The sequence below is a fragment of the Protomyctophum parallelum genome (genome assembly GCF_964188405.1).
Source record: "Protomyctophum parallelum genome assembly, chromosome: 19".
In the NCBI taxonomy this organism is placed as follows: domain Eukaryota; kingdom Metazoa; phylum Chordata; class Actinopteri; order Myctophiformes; family Myctophidae; genus Protomyctophum; species Protomyctophum parallelum.
The window spans coordinates 11,932,779-11,947,229 of NC_139717.1; the positions used below are offsets into that span (position 1 = coordinate 11,932,779).

The 14,451-nt window shown below is 41.7% G+C and overlaps 1 protein-coding gene across 1 annotated transcript in view; it reads right to left on the reverse strand.

The window, feature by feature from the left end:
• Window positions 1–4,694: 4,694 nt before the first annotated feature.
• The window catches only part of LOC310876230 (connector enhancer of kinase suppressor of ras 3-like), a 45,173-nt gene continuing 35,416 nt past the window's right edge, over window positions 4,695–14,451 (reverse strand). Inside the window, exons 9-13 of the mRNA XM_083789700.1 lie at window positions 14,229–14,378; window positions 9,997–10,121; window positions 9,484–9,671; window positions 8,743–8,832; window positions 4,695–7,993 (exon numbers count right to left, since the gene is read on the reverse strand). Coding sequence (XP_083645826.1) covers window positions 7,629–7,993; window positions 8,743–8,832; window positions 9,484–9,671; window positions 9,997–10,121; window positions 14,229–14,378 — 918 coding nt within the window. The 3' untranslated portion in view covers window positions 4,695–7,628. The remainder of the gene's footprint in view (window positions 7,994–8,742; window positions 8,833–9,483; window positions 9,672–9,996; window positions 10,122–14,228; window positions 14,379–14,451) is intronic.

Here is a 14,451-nt window from a genome sequence, read left to right on the forward strand (position 1 = left end):
TTTGATGATTGATGTCCGTCGATTGAAACACATACCCTAACGTTGAATTTGTTTTTTCGTGTTAGTAAAGAAGGTGATTTTGACAGTTGAACTCTATTGAATCAACACAATCAGTTGGTTGAAAGTCTGACTACAAAACGTTTGTAATACAAACGTTTTTCTTGGTTTCAATGTCAGCATGTTTAGCAAATTTAGCAAAAATTAAGCCTTAAGGACGTTTAAGGGGAGTCTTTATTGTAGGCTAATATCTCCATCAAGTCAAGTGTTAGCCCCATATGTGCCCGCGTAGTGCTGAGGGAACATAGTCTACTGGGACTAGTCAAGTGTGTGCTGAAAGTGTACATTTTTTACTCTGAGAATGTATAAAACATTCGACATTTGTTGACAATCGACATCAATGGTACCGTACGTTATGATTTACAGTAGCTCTGGTACCGTCCATAGCTCGGACCAGTTAACCGTTACTCGGTGAAGTTGGTTTCAGCTTTCAGGTTGTATATTCACCCAGTTCCCAGTTGGGGTTATGATTGATGATGATGAACGTCGATTCGGTGGGTTATGATTGATGTCCGTCGATTGAAACACATAACGAACGTTGAATTTGTTTTTTCGTGTTAGTAAAGAAGGTGATTTTGACAGTTGAACTTAATTGAATCAACACAATCAGTTGGTTGAAAGTCTGACTAGTACTACAAAACGTTTGTAATACAAACGTTTTTCTTGGTTTCAATGTCAGCATGTTTAGCAAATGTAGGCTACATTAAGCCTTAAGGACTTTTAAGGGGAGTCTTTATTGTAGGCTAATATCTCCATCAAGTCAAGTGTTAGCCCCATATGTGCCCTCTCCCGCTGAGGGAACATACTGGGACTAGTCAAGATGTGTGCTGAAATCGTACATTTTACTCTGAGAATGTATAAAACAAACTAAGCCGTTTGTACACACAGAGTTTAGGATAATGGAAAAAACTAATGGACATTCTTTTTTCACCAACAGAGAGTTCCAAACCAACCGGTTAAGAGACCACATGGACCCTGCCATGATGGAGACACAGCCAAGCTGCACAAAGTGCACATTCCAGTAAGTACATCTTTACTATTAAACAGAGTCAATTAATAAATAGCCTATATCAGTAACATTATGTAGAATAACTACATCTTTACTATTAACAAGAGAAATGCATCAGTAACATTATAGTTGTGTTAGAGCAGCCATCCATGAAGCCGTTTTAATGTTGCATTCTCTATTGAGGATAAAGCTGCTGCTTAAACTATCGCTCAAAGGTGACATTCTACAAACCTTAAAACTGCAAACAGACACAAAGAAAATGGACTTTGATTTACTTAAAGTATTCTTACTGTATGAGGGAAATTGGCTCAAATCACTCCATTTGTTTCCCACAGGTGCATGAAGGTGACACCATGGCTTGGTGCTTTCAATTTGACCCCATCTACCCTGGGCGTTTGTTCCTGAGTGGGGTACCTATTGCCTCACCTGGAAAAGCTCCTAAACAGGTGAGTTGGTTTCCATGTCCGAGTGATGCTAATCTACATGAAATTAAAATTAAATGAAGGAACCTAGCTAAAGTTACAAATCACTGCATTTTCTCCCACAGAGGGCTGAAGATGACAGATCCACCTGGACCAGCCATGTAGAGCCCACCAACCCCAGGCCGGTGGTGGTCCAGAGGAAGGTAGCTGATGTCCCACGCGTCCAAGCAGCCAAGCAGGTGAGTTGATTGCCATGTCTGAGTGATGATGATGTAACTTCAAAGGTTCGGCACGCTCAACTAAAAACAAACCGTTGTCAGAACTGTCAGGGGCAGATTTGGGTGCAAAAACTACCGGTAAACAAAATCGTTTTGGCTGTCATGCGCTGATGAAGGCCAATAGGCAGAAACACGTTCCATTTCTGTGACTGCTGATGCAGATGAAATGCTCAAAAATAATATGTGCGAGTGTGGTTGTTGTTGTTTTTTATGTGAGTGATGATGAAAACATGTAGACTAACACATGTTTCCTCTTCCTCACAGCAGGTGGTCAACAACTCAAGGGTCACCAAGAAGAGACCCCACAGTGATGCGTGGAGGAGGGTGGTGAAGGTAGCAGCCTCCATGCAGCAGAAGAAGACCCCTGCCCACCTGGATCATCTGTATAAGAGACCAGTTGGTGTACCTGGAAAGCCACCAGTCAAGCACCTTCAAGTAAGTACATCTTTTTTTTAAATTATTATTATGTTTTTATTTTGGTCATTGTGTACAAGCATAATTAACAACTTTACATCATAATGAACATAATGAACAACTTTACATCATTACAATGGTTTGTGCTCGTTTCTCACAGGTATATTTCCCATGTTCTCAATGGTGACTAAAGTTACAACATTTTCTTTTTTTTTAAGTAAGTAAGTACATCTTTACACACAATAGAGAAATTCAGCAACCTAATAAATACATTGTGTGGTTTAGTTAGACCAGCCATCCATCGCTGAAGAACTCTAAAGTTGCATTTTATTCATGAGGATTGTTTTACTTGATCCCATAAATAACATTGAGTTGGGTTGAACTAGGCTAAGCTCACTTTCAACAAAACTGTAAGCTAAGACATAAAAAATGCACCTGTAGAACAGAACAAAAAATACATGCATTTTCTAGCAGTTCAGTTTCAGAAAATTTGTTCCAAGTTCAAGTTACAAATTATTCCATTTTCTCCCACAGAAGGTTCCAGAGCCCATGAGGAAACCACATTTTGCCGTCCTGATTGAAGCGCCCATGGACGACCCCAGAGCGCTCCAGAGGAACAACGCCCCCAGAGCGTTCCAGAGCAGGGTAAGTAATAGTACTTAAGTTACATTGTGTCATTCTGTTAGAGCAGCCATCGTCTTCCTGTGTTCCTGGCATTAAAGGACATGTACAGTAGGCCTATGTCTCATTCTTCCATTGTATGGCTTTTGCCTACTTTCTGTATCATTGCCTAGAAGACCCCTGGCTTAGAGCCTACTGAACTGTGCACACAAACACACACAGATTGGTAAATTAATAGAAAGATTACAGTAGGTCGATAACTATTGCACCTATTACTTACAATTGTGGGGTCCAATTGTGGGGTCCTTTGTTTTTAGCTGACATCTGTTTTCCCTTCCTTCCAGAACTAGGAGGTGAGAGCTGTGCAGTCAGCAGACCTGGGTTGGAGCTGGACATGGAGGATCTGGAAGTGGTGTTTCTGTTTTCCCAAAATTCCCACTCATTGTAAATAGTGTCTTTATAATAGCCGCCCTATATTCATTTTATTATTATTGTAAATAGTGTAAATAAATAGTGTTTATTTTTTTCTTCTTACTTTGAGTCAATCACATGTACTTCTGTTTCTACATGTCAAATAAATAGTGTGTATTAATCTAAAATGATATTTGTGTTTGGTAGATTATTTCACAATGTTTCTTGGCAGTAACCAGCGTTGGACAAAGTTCTCAACGGCAGTACAGTCAAAATATTACTCCTGGTTAAATTTGACTACTACAAGTGAAAGTTGTTTGTCAAACAAATGTGTAGGCCTACTTGAGTTAAAGTACTGGAGCACTTGTTTAAACAGTAAGAATTTAACAGCACAAATGACAAAGTATATTTTCTGTTTATTATCAATACATTGCTGTTTTACAATTTTGACTTAAAAAAAAATATATTGCTGATCTACAAGCTCACAAATGCATCGCAACACATTGTGAGCTTGTACTGTAGATCTTATTTCCACTATATTTGAAATATGGCTTAATGATTGGTTAATTACTACTTGTAGTTAAGTGGATTCAAAAGTGCAATATTTGTCTTTGAAATGGAGTGGCTGAGGAATGTGATTCAAATCTGTTTTTGCTGTTCAGACTGCATAAAAACAATGCGACTAATCTGGATAGCCCACAAATCAGATTTGGGATGCCAGTCTGGGCAGGACCTTAGAATATTCAGTGACAGTATCGTTGCGTGGGTCAGAAATCTATCCGTATTCTAAATGCATCAAAAGTAGCAGATCAAAACAAAAATAGCCATAAAATACAAAAATCAATTGCTTTCTAGTGCAATTACAAATACATCTATTAAGATAATTAAATTGGTACCACAATTTGTTAATTCATCAATAAGTATACAGTATGTGTATTTTCTGACTACACTCTTGCATGCACTCCCGATGTGTCTTATTGTTAGAGCTGCAAGCTGTTTAGAAAAGTTCACTTTCACATGCAAATTCAACCTCTGACAGATGCTGCTAATCTGTTTAAGTGTGGTAACGAGGTTGACCACTAGATGGCGCCGTTTCCATTACAATACTGTTGTTGAGCGAGCAAACACTTCACCATCCATACACTTTAATTAAGGCAATTCAAAGTGCTTTACAAAAAGTCATAACAAGATAAAATACATTTAAATCATACTAGGAAGAAATAAAAGTGGGGGTTTAAGGCCTAGCATATTAGCATGTCATACAGCTGACCTCAAAGTACCAGTTTTTGTATTGCATTGACTTATATGCTTTCGTTTGCAATCTATACCCATACTACATACGGTGAAATATTTTTTCATTTGTACCCTCTCAGAGTTAACACTGATAATTGTACAGTGTAGAATAGATAATGATTGAATTATCTGAGAAGAAATGTGGAAATCACTACAGCAGCAAGTAAGGACACAAGACAGGCAATATGCTCTTGATTATTTAAATTGAATTTATTGTATTGTCGCATTGCATCTACTAGCTTACATTCCAAAGTATAAAGCCACACTTGAAATGTTTAAGACCAGATGGTGATGAAATAATCACACCCACTCTAATGGGTCAAAATTCAAAAATCTGTGGTTCTCAAAGGGGGTCCTCCAGGGACCCTCCGGCTTCCATAGGGGGTCTGTAACCCTGAGTGTATACATGTGTACACTTATATTATGGGGGTCATTGAAATTAAAACATTTGAGGACCACTGGTCAAAATAGTAGCAGCATTTTGTGTTGTTAGACTTGTTACAACTCAGCAAAGGGGTGTCTGAACCAACACAATGCGGGCAGTGTAAGGTATAATCAGCCTTTAAATAGTCAGTCAGACAAAAGTGTAGTAAATGGACTTTCAGGTACATTTGTAACGATCTGTACTTGAAACCCATATGTATTTATTTGTATAAATGCCACTATTGACCCAGGTTCAACACACGCACGCAACCACACACACACACACGCTTCTACCTCACAATGCTATGAGAAATGTTTCAATGTGGAACAGATATACAACTTCAAAGCCACATGTTAGAATTGCATAATTTCCATGTGACTTAGTAAAGCTTTAGAGAAGTTCACCTGAATTCTGTCTATATAGCACTGAAATACAAACACACTGGTCCCCAATATATACAGAAATATTGTTTGAAAATGAGACAGCTTTTAGACATAGATATTTACAAGGCATTGTGTCAGTGCTAACTAAATAATTTAAGTAATTACAACAGTAAGGATAGCTTAGATAAGAGAAGCAAGGAGTTAAGTGTTCTTGGTTCTGGTATTACAGTCCTCTGGGGTTGTTGGAGAGAGGAATGTGCAGTAACAGCAGCTTTTCAAGTGCTTTCACACTTTTCTGTGCTTTAGCCGCGTGCTGATGTAAGCCCGGCGCTAAGCCCCATGGGCCCCAAAGGGAAAACAAAAACAAAAATCGAATGGGCAAACTGTCGCTGTCAGGCAGATACCTCTTATGTTATCTCCATATTCAAAACATTTGTAAATAAATGCCATATACTTACTCATACTGCAGTGTCACACAAAAGCATCAAAAGTAGCAGATCCACAAGCTCTTTTCGATTTCGAGCTTTACGATCTTCTACTTTAGCTGTTTTGGACATATGAGGTTTCCACCCGACAGAGACGATATCAAACTGGGGGGTCCTTGAAATGAAAAAGGTTGAGAATCACCTAAATAAATAATCTATACTGGAACCCCCCTATCGACACTGTAATATCCTCAGTGTTAATTTAACTCTGAGAGTGCACAAATGGAAATAGACAACCCGTCCAAAATGGACGATTCCTACTTAGTTAAGTTAGTTCAGACCACAGGCAAAATCAATTTGTAAGTGGTCAGATCGGTTGTGAGCTTGCAGATCTACTTCAGTGTCAGAGTGTGACTGAGACACATCTTTTGAAATCAGAATTCAATCACGTTTCAATCCATCTAGGAATGTGGTTCAAATCCTATTCACAAAGACCAGTTTCCATGTGTTGATTTGATAACCAATTCACACAATCTGAATCTCGGATTAGCGGGGCCAGTCTGAACATAGCCAAAAACGTATGTTACATGAATCGAATGCCAAGACGCGCCATGTAAAGTCTGGGTACAGAGGAACTGTAAGAACAATTGCTAGCGAGGAGCATGTGAGCAAGGCACTTAACCGCAAATTGCTCTCGCTGGTGCCGATTCTTGAAGATTTCAACCACCAAGCAAGGTGGTCTCGTGCAAGGGTTCTCAAAGTGGAGTCCAGGGACCGCAACAGTTCCTTGAGGGGGATCCAAATGGACCCATGCATGTCTAACTCTGAGAGCGTACATATGGAAACAAATAGACCTGTCCATTTGTTTCCATTTGTACGCACTCAGAGTTATGGGGGTTGCTTGAAATCACTGGGGGTTAGAGAAGCTGTCCTGTGAACAAAAGGTCACAGGTTCTCATAACTGAGATATCAAAGTGTCCTTGAGCAAGATAGTGAACAAACGTCCCATGTCCGCTCCAAGAAAATACAGGATAGAAAAGTCTTGTTAAATATAATACTGAGTGAAGATTGCAGCAGCAGGATTGGGACAGTGTTTTACATAATCCATAACAGAGGCACAAGTGGTATTGCAGCAGCCGCAATAATTATAATAACCATGTGGCATTATTGCTATCTGAGATTCTTGTGTGGGTTCTGCTCTTGAGCACGCCAACACAGTTCACTAGCTGAGGAACTTTCACCCTGATATGATATTTGTCTCGTGGAAGTGCCATCGAACAAAGGCATCATATTCCTCACTCGTTGTGAGCTACGGTGTGTAGGGGGGGATGCATATGTTGGATCATATCCTCTGTGTCCCTCGCAACTTTTTACATGATCTCTTCACCCATTTTCAACCTAATCTTCAATTGGTGGTCACTAATGCTAATTAAAAGATGGCACCATTTCTGTCTACTAATTTCTTTGTATCTCTTTGGTGTGATGTGGACACTGGACAGTTCAGATACCAATGACATCATCAATGGGGATTCCAAGCTATTAGCACGCTGAAATAGAAGCCATTGTTCTTGCATTAATAAAATATAAAACAAAACATCTACCGATGATGTCACTGTTAGGCAGGATTCTGAACTGTCCACAGCCAGAGTGTAGACGGATTAGTGAGGAGACAAGATAGGTTGAAAATGTGTCAAGTGCTCCTTTATCCACTATTAAGCCCTATTTAAAAAAATGTTCAGAAATTGTCAAATTTTCAAACAGCTTTTCAAAATCTCCTATACAGTAATAACGTGCCCGAAAAAAAACGGACGCCCCAGGGTTAAAGTGTCTAATAAAGGCAGAAACCCCTTGTGAATGTTTAAAAAAATATAAATATATGGAATTTAAACTCTCAGTGACTCAGCAGCCTCAGGCGGGACAGAAAGCCTCCCAGGATGGAGGAGGAGGGGGCGGGCTTAGAACGAGCGGTGGGTGGAGACAGCACGGTGGTGGGGGGCGGGGCCATGGCAGCGGCGGCCTTTCCCCCTTGGCCTTTCTTGGTGCCGTGAGTTTCCTGGTATGGGATGGTGGCGCTGTTGTGCAGGTCGGCGTTGATGAAGCACTGGCTCCCTCTGATGTGGTCGACGCCGCGCACCAGGCCGTGGCGGGGGTCCACTGCGGGCCCGCGGTACGGCAGGGGGAAGCAGGGGGTCTCGTCCTCTGCGATGGTGCTGGGGATCCGCTCGCTGCTCAGGTATCTGTGGAGGGGGTCCTGACCTGAGGAGGGAGGAGGAAGAGGAGGGGAGAGTCAGAAAACGGCCTTACTTCACACATTGACTGCCAACGACACTCCCTGGAACTCAGGGGAGATATTAGACTGTGAGCGACTCTGCTACACTTCCAGTACAAAAAGAAACGGTTAAATCTATAGGTTCCACCTGGCTTCAAAACCCATAAAAAGGTCAATGATATCTCACACCAATTAAATGAATGAATACCCACAAAATACCAGATAATACTTTATCACACTTTCATTGCAGCTCAAATAGCATAGTTACCATGCTATCTTAGACAAACTACTTAAGAAAATAACAGAACAAAACCCCACACACCCTTACAGCTCAAGGTGAAGCCAGTATCAGTAGTGTTAACAAAGGATAAAAAGCCAACGCTGTTAATTGGTCAGCAGAGGTTCAGAGTTAATGAACAACAGGGTAACAATTCTAAGCATGCAGGCTCCAGTATGTCCAGCATGGTTAATGAGCCTGTGAAGTATTCTGGGGCCTTGACCATGCAGAGCTCTATAAGTGAGCTGAGCAGCAGAACTTTGAATGGGACCCTGAAATTAACCAGTGCAAGGAGGCAGAACTCGAGTGATGCTGGACCTGGATAAACAATCTGGCAGCAGCGTTTTGGATTAGTTGGAGGCGGTCCATGGTTGTTCTATGAGAAGAGGGTGTATTGTGTATCACACACAGTTCTGTGGAAGCATGCACAGTACAGTACAGTATATACAGCATGCTCACCTGTTCTTCCCTGAGCCAGCCAGGGTCTGGAGGACGTATCGGACAACACTGAGCCAGGGTTCACTGGCATGGACAACGGACGAGGTTTACCTGCAAATCAAACAGTTCAAATAAACACCATTATAACCCATCTGTGCCATTTTAGATTTGAGCTATATACAGTAGAAATAGCAACATAAATGTTTCATAACTCTTAGGATTTAGAAGGCTATCGTTGCTGTCGGGCAGCAATGATAGCATCCATATTCTAACTTCTTGTGTGTGTGTGTTTTTGTTGTTGTAAATTAACGCCATACTTGATCACACTACATGCGTCACGAAAGCATCAAAAGTAGCAGATCTTTTTTTTTTTATCAAAGTTTTTTTTATTAATGTTCACACGAAAATATTATACAACATTTTTCGAACATTTTTTTCCCCCTTTTTTCCCTCCTCTCCCCCCAGAGTTCCCGCTCTGAAAGAGCCACAACCCCGGTATCTTGCACCATATGAAATAAGAGGCACATACAAATATACATAGACATAATAGAAGACTAATAGAAGTATGCAAACAAATAATAATAATAATAAAAAAACTATATCAAAAGTAGCAGATCTACAAGCTTGTGCATCTGCTACTTTTGACGTTTTGGAATTTGAATCTTGAAAAGTTCCAAAACTGATTTTTCCACGCAACAGACGATTTGTAGTATCGGTTTCAGGCCTCTGTGTGTGTGTGTGTGTGTGTGTGTGTGTGTGTACCTCGTGTGGAGGCCCTCTGTCGGAGGCGTACAGGAGCCTGCAGCAGGAGGCAGGGTTCCGGGGGAGGAGCTGCCACTGACATCTTGTGCTCTAGGTCGGCCACGGTGAACCTCCTCCTCCCGTCCACGTCCAGGTAGGAGTTGGGAGACTTGCACCTCAGCTTCACACTGGCATGTGTGCTCCCATCCCTGGAGAGGACACCACAACACGACACGGAGGAGAGAGAACTAACATTTTACCAGTGGTGGAAAAAGTATTTTTATGGGTCATGACTCGAGTAAAAATCCCATGTTCTTTTCCTACATTTAAAATTATTTCAAAAGATTTAAATAAAATAATATAAATAATATTACCTTATTGTGCCGAATATAAGACGACTCCTATTTTTCAACAAGTCTAGTCCCCAGTATATAATATGACCCCCTTTTTGTAGGGGGTCATATTCAGCAATCAAAAATGTTGCCTGTATGGACCTCCAGTAAGTTATAACTACGATAAATACGAGGTTCTTACCGTGGGATGTAGGGTACATTTGGAGGAGGAGGAAGGTACAGCTCAAGGATGTTGGGTCTGTCTTTCTTGGCGTGAGCGTCCAGAGTGTCTTCAGTGGGCGGGGCTTTGTGTAGACCTGGGGCCGCCTGGTAGGACGAGACAGTATCAAACAAGAGTCGTTATTGGCCAGTTCATGGATTTCACCTGTCAATTAAACCTTTAATGTTGATTATGTATGATATATCAATGTCATGATGAATAACTGAAAATACAAAATGTATGAGGCAAACAGATCAACTTGGTGCATTGATGTTCACCTATAGAGCACCGAAGTCTGACGTCACTTTCAGTAGAGGGCGCCAGTACACCGGTTCATGTATTCTTTTATTTGCATTGAAATCCCCATAGGGGGATTTTAGGTCGCTTCATATAAGAACTGTGTTTGAAAAATAAACCGATCATCCCGGCCTTTCTGTCAGGGGGGTGGCTGTGCGTCGTTAATGATGTCCATTCATATTTGATACAGCCAGTTTCTGGAGAAAATTTAATTAATTTGGCCGCAAAAGCCTTGAAACTATTATGAAAGCAATGTCGCTGCTAATATACGTCACATCCAGCTGAAAACGTTCCTGAGATTCCTCGTTGACATAAGCTCAGCTGGCGGTGACTCGACTCGTACTAACCACAAAACATAAAAATAAAAATAAATGAACATGTCAGTTTATGTTGTGCGACGGGCAGCTGCAGCCACCCCGCCTACCCGGAAATGTAGTCTCTGGGTTGTTTGACTCGTTTCTAGAGCTTATTGTGTTACTCTTTGGGTATATTTGTACATTTCCACCTTCAGTCGCTTATATAGTCGCTTCATATCCATCTGAGTGAAAAGGCTGGGATGATCGGTTTATTTTTCAAACACAGTTCTTATATGAAGAGATCTAAAATCTCTTCATATAAATCTCTGGGGATTTCAATGCAAACTAGAAAAAGTGCCCTTCTGGGCACAGGTCTCCACCAGGTTATCCACAGATCCGTGCAGTTAGAGGTAAAAACACTTTTTGGCCAGTTATAGCGCCACCTTGAGGCTGAGTTGAAATTGTTCATGTGGCATTTTGTCCTCGGCCTAGTGGGAATGTGGGTGCACAATTTCACGGAAATCACGCGATGTGTTCATGATTTGCAGCATTTTGTTTGAAACTGAGCACTCCTGTGAACTTTGGAAGCCAATCTTAACCAATCAGGATGGAGTCTGAGAAATCTGAAAGACTGGTTTGGTTGAATGGCTCTAGAGAGACTGTGTACCAATTTGCGTGATGTTTGGACAAAATCTGTAGGTGTGCTGTGCAAAAACTTGTTTTGCACAAAGCGGCCTCCTGGTGGCGCTATAACAGGCCGTTCTGGAAAGTTTGGGGCAGAGGTTCATCGTTGGCATCCAGGGAGTGTGTGTGCAAAATTTGGCATCGACCGGGTTAACGGTGGCCGAGATTAGCTGCTAACGGACGGACACACACACACACACACACACACGGACGGACGGACAGACGGAGTGCAAAACATACTCTCTCCCCATGCCTTCGGCCTGGTGGAGACAATAAAAAGTACACGAACATGTGAACTGGCGCCCTCTACTGACAGTGACGTCAGGACTTCGGTGCTCTTCGGTGCAGATATTTTTATGAATAGTGAAATTAAACATTCCTGGTTCGAACCCAGGTTCCCCCGGTGTTACTGTGCAAGTGCCCTTGAGCAAGAAACTGAACCCCTAACCGCTCCCGGTGAGATGGTTGGTGCTTTGCATGATTATCCTCCACCATCGGTGAGAATGTGAGTGTGAATGGGTGTAATGTACATTGTAAAGTGCTTTGAATAAGGCACTATATAAATGCACCATTTAACATTTCTGGCAGAAGCAGAATTGTTGTTGACGTCAATGTTTTCATAAAAGAGGAAGTACAACAATGCTTCTAAAAAAAAACAACCTTGGCTTTCTCAAGGGCATTTGAGTGTAGAAGAGCATTCCTCAGTAACTTCCTCCCGGCCTCCAGACATGAACCATAATGCTTCAATTAATGCTTAGCATCAAGCTAAGACGTTCCACTTCATTGCTGTCAGGTGGAGACCTTGTATGTCCAAAACTATTACTTTTCAGGAAATTAAAAAAGGACCTGTGTTCCAATGAATCCACAGCATTTGTTTTTGTTTGTGAGATTTAAGTGAAAAGTATAAAGAGCTTGGGACTAAATAAACTGCAACTAAAAAACGAAACTAAAACTAAACAAACTTTCACTTTGATTAGCTTTTTTCTTTATAGCGGAAATAGCAGATCTACATATAGCTCACAAAGCACCACGATGCAGCACGTTGGGAGCTGGTTGATTGGCTATTTTTGCACGACAGACAAAGCAAATTAAATCACGAAACAAAAAAAACATAAATAGTTGAAATATGGAGAATCTTTCTGCCCGACACCAATGATTGGGTGAGATGGAAGCAGACAGAATCTCACCACATGAGAGCCTCTCAGCTCTCTCTCCCCTAAAGCCGCCCAAACACACAACAAGCTCCATTCCGTTTTGTGCCGCTCCTGACGTCAAAATTAAAAAGAAAGTCTTCCAAACAATGACAATTTTCGGAAAGATTTGAGGCACATTTTAACGATTTTTCCAAAATAGCAGACCTACAAGTTCATAGCGCGCCACTCGGTGGCGCGCTATGAGCTTGTAGATCTGCTATTTTTCAATAGTTAAATTATAACATAATGTTTAAAACACCAAAAGGGGTTCCCGCCCAAAATTGGTTAAAGCCACAATACTGTGTCATGAAATGGTATGAGGTGTGTGTGCGTGGGCGTGGGCGTGTGCGTGTGCGTGTGTGTGTACACATGCTCCGAAATGACCCAAGAACTCCACCGACCGACCTTCCACCTTTAGGGGCACCTTTTACTAAGATTAGTGGGGGTGACATTTTACGGGGCATTCATTTCAGCCTATCTCGCCCTAAACACACATCCTGCATTTCTTCCTAAAACAAACAACACACCCAACTCTAACTGGCTCAATTCACCATTGTCCCATTGTCTTTAACGCATCGTCTCTGTCGGGTGGAAACCTCATATGTCCAAAACTTTTACTTTTCAGGATTAAAATTCAAAAGCATCAAAACAAAAGTAGCGGATCTACAAGCTCAAAATGTGTCCTGTGGATCTGCTAGTTTTAATACTTTTCTGTGAGGCTGTAGTACGATCAAGTAGGACTGTAGGGTGTTAATGTAGAACATGGAGATAAGAGGTTTCTGCCCCGACAGCAACGATATTAGTCACCTTCTCTGGATGGAGCAGTGGTGGAAGATGTACTTTTACTTAAGTAACTAAAAGTCCTGAATTACTTAAAAGAACAAAAGTAGTATTGGCATCAAAAATATACCTGTGTACATACAAGTATCAAAAGAAAAATACGGAAAAGCTTTTAAAAAATGTGTCAATTTTTTTCGAAAATAGCTTGTAGATCGTTGTTGTTGTTTTTGCAGTACCAAAAGTAACGAAAGTTTTCAAATAATTGCCTAATTTGCCTCAGAGATGTAGTGGAGTAGAAGTATTAGAACAATGGCTATACTCATGTAAAGTAAAAGTACCTCAAAGTCGTACTCCAGTAAGTTACTTTTTAACAAATGTCACAATAGACGTCTGACATCGTTGAAGAGGGTGAGGTTCATGTTTAAACGCTGTCTTCATGTTCTTCCAAGAAGAAGGGGTCCATTGTTCAGGACCCCCCCCCCCCCCCCCCACACACACACACACACACAACACCCGCAAACCCATTCTGGGTAGGCTGAGGAAGACCTGTTGTTTCTAATTAAGACTTGTGCCCCAAACAGACAGGGCCTCAGCAGAACAAACAGCAGACATGAATTGAAAGCCTCCAGGTTTTAGCCTCTTATTCATCAGACATGAATTGAAAGCCTCCAAGACTTTAGCCTCTATTTAACCAAGGAAGTGTTGTGTGTGACTGTGTGTGCATGGCATGATGGCTGTCCTAAGCTAGGAACACCCTGTTTCATCATGATGCGTCCGTCTGTGCACAATGATTTGTGCCATGGCAAGAGAACATTATCTCCTTCTCTAACTGTTGGTTCCGTTGGGAACAACCACAACTGTGCTCTGGAAATGCACACGGCCCACCCATCTCTGAGAGAGACACAGACACAGACACAGACACACACAGACACAGACACACACACACACAAATTGGGTATTGTACCTGCACGAGCGGGGGTCTCCAGCGCAGGTTCTTCAGGGGCGCGGGGGCAAAGCTGCAGGATGTCCCAGAGGGGCGTTTCTTCACCACCAGCACAACCTCCCCTGGTCCCGCCTTCAGCTTCCCCACCAGGTGCTTCAGCTGCCAGCCCACCTGGACCAATCACAGCACAGCACAGAACACCTGCACGTCAACACCATCAAAAGCACCCGAAATTTCTTGGCAC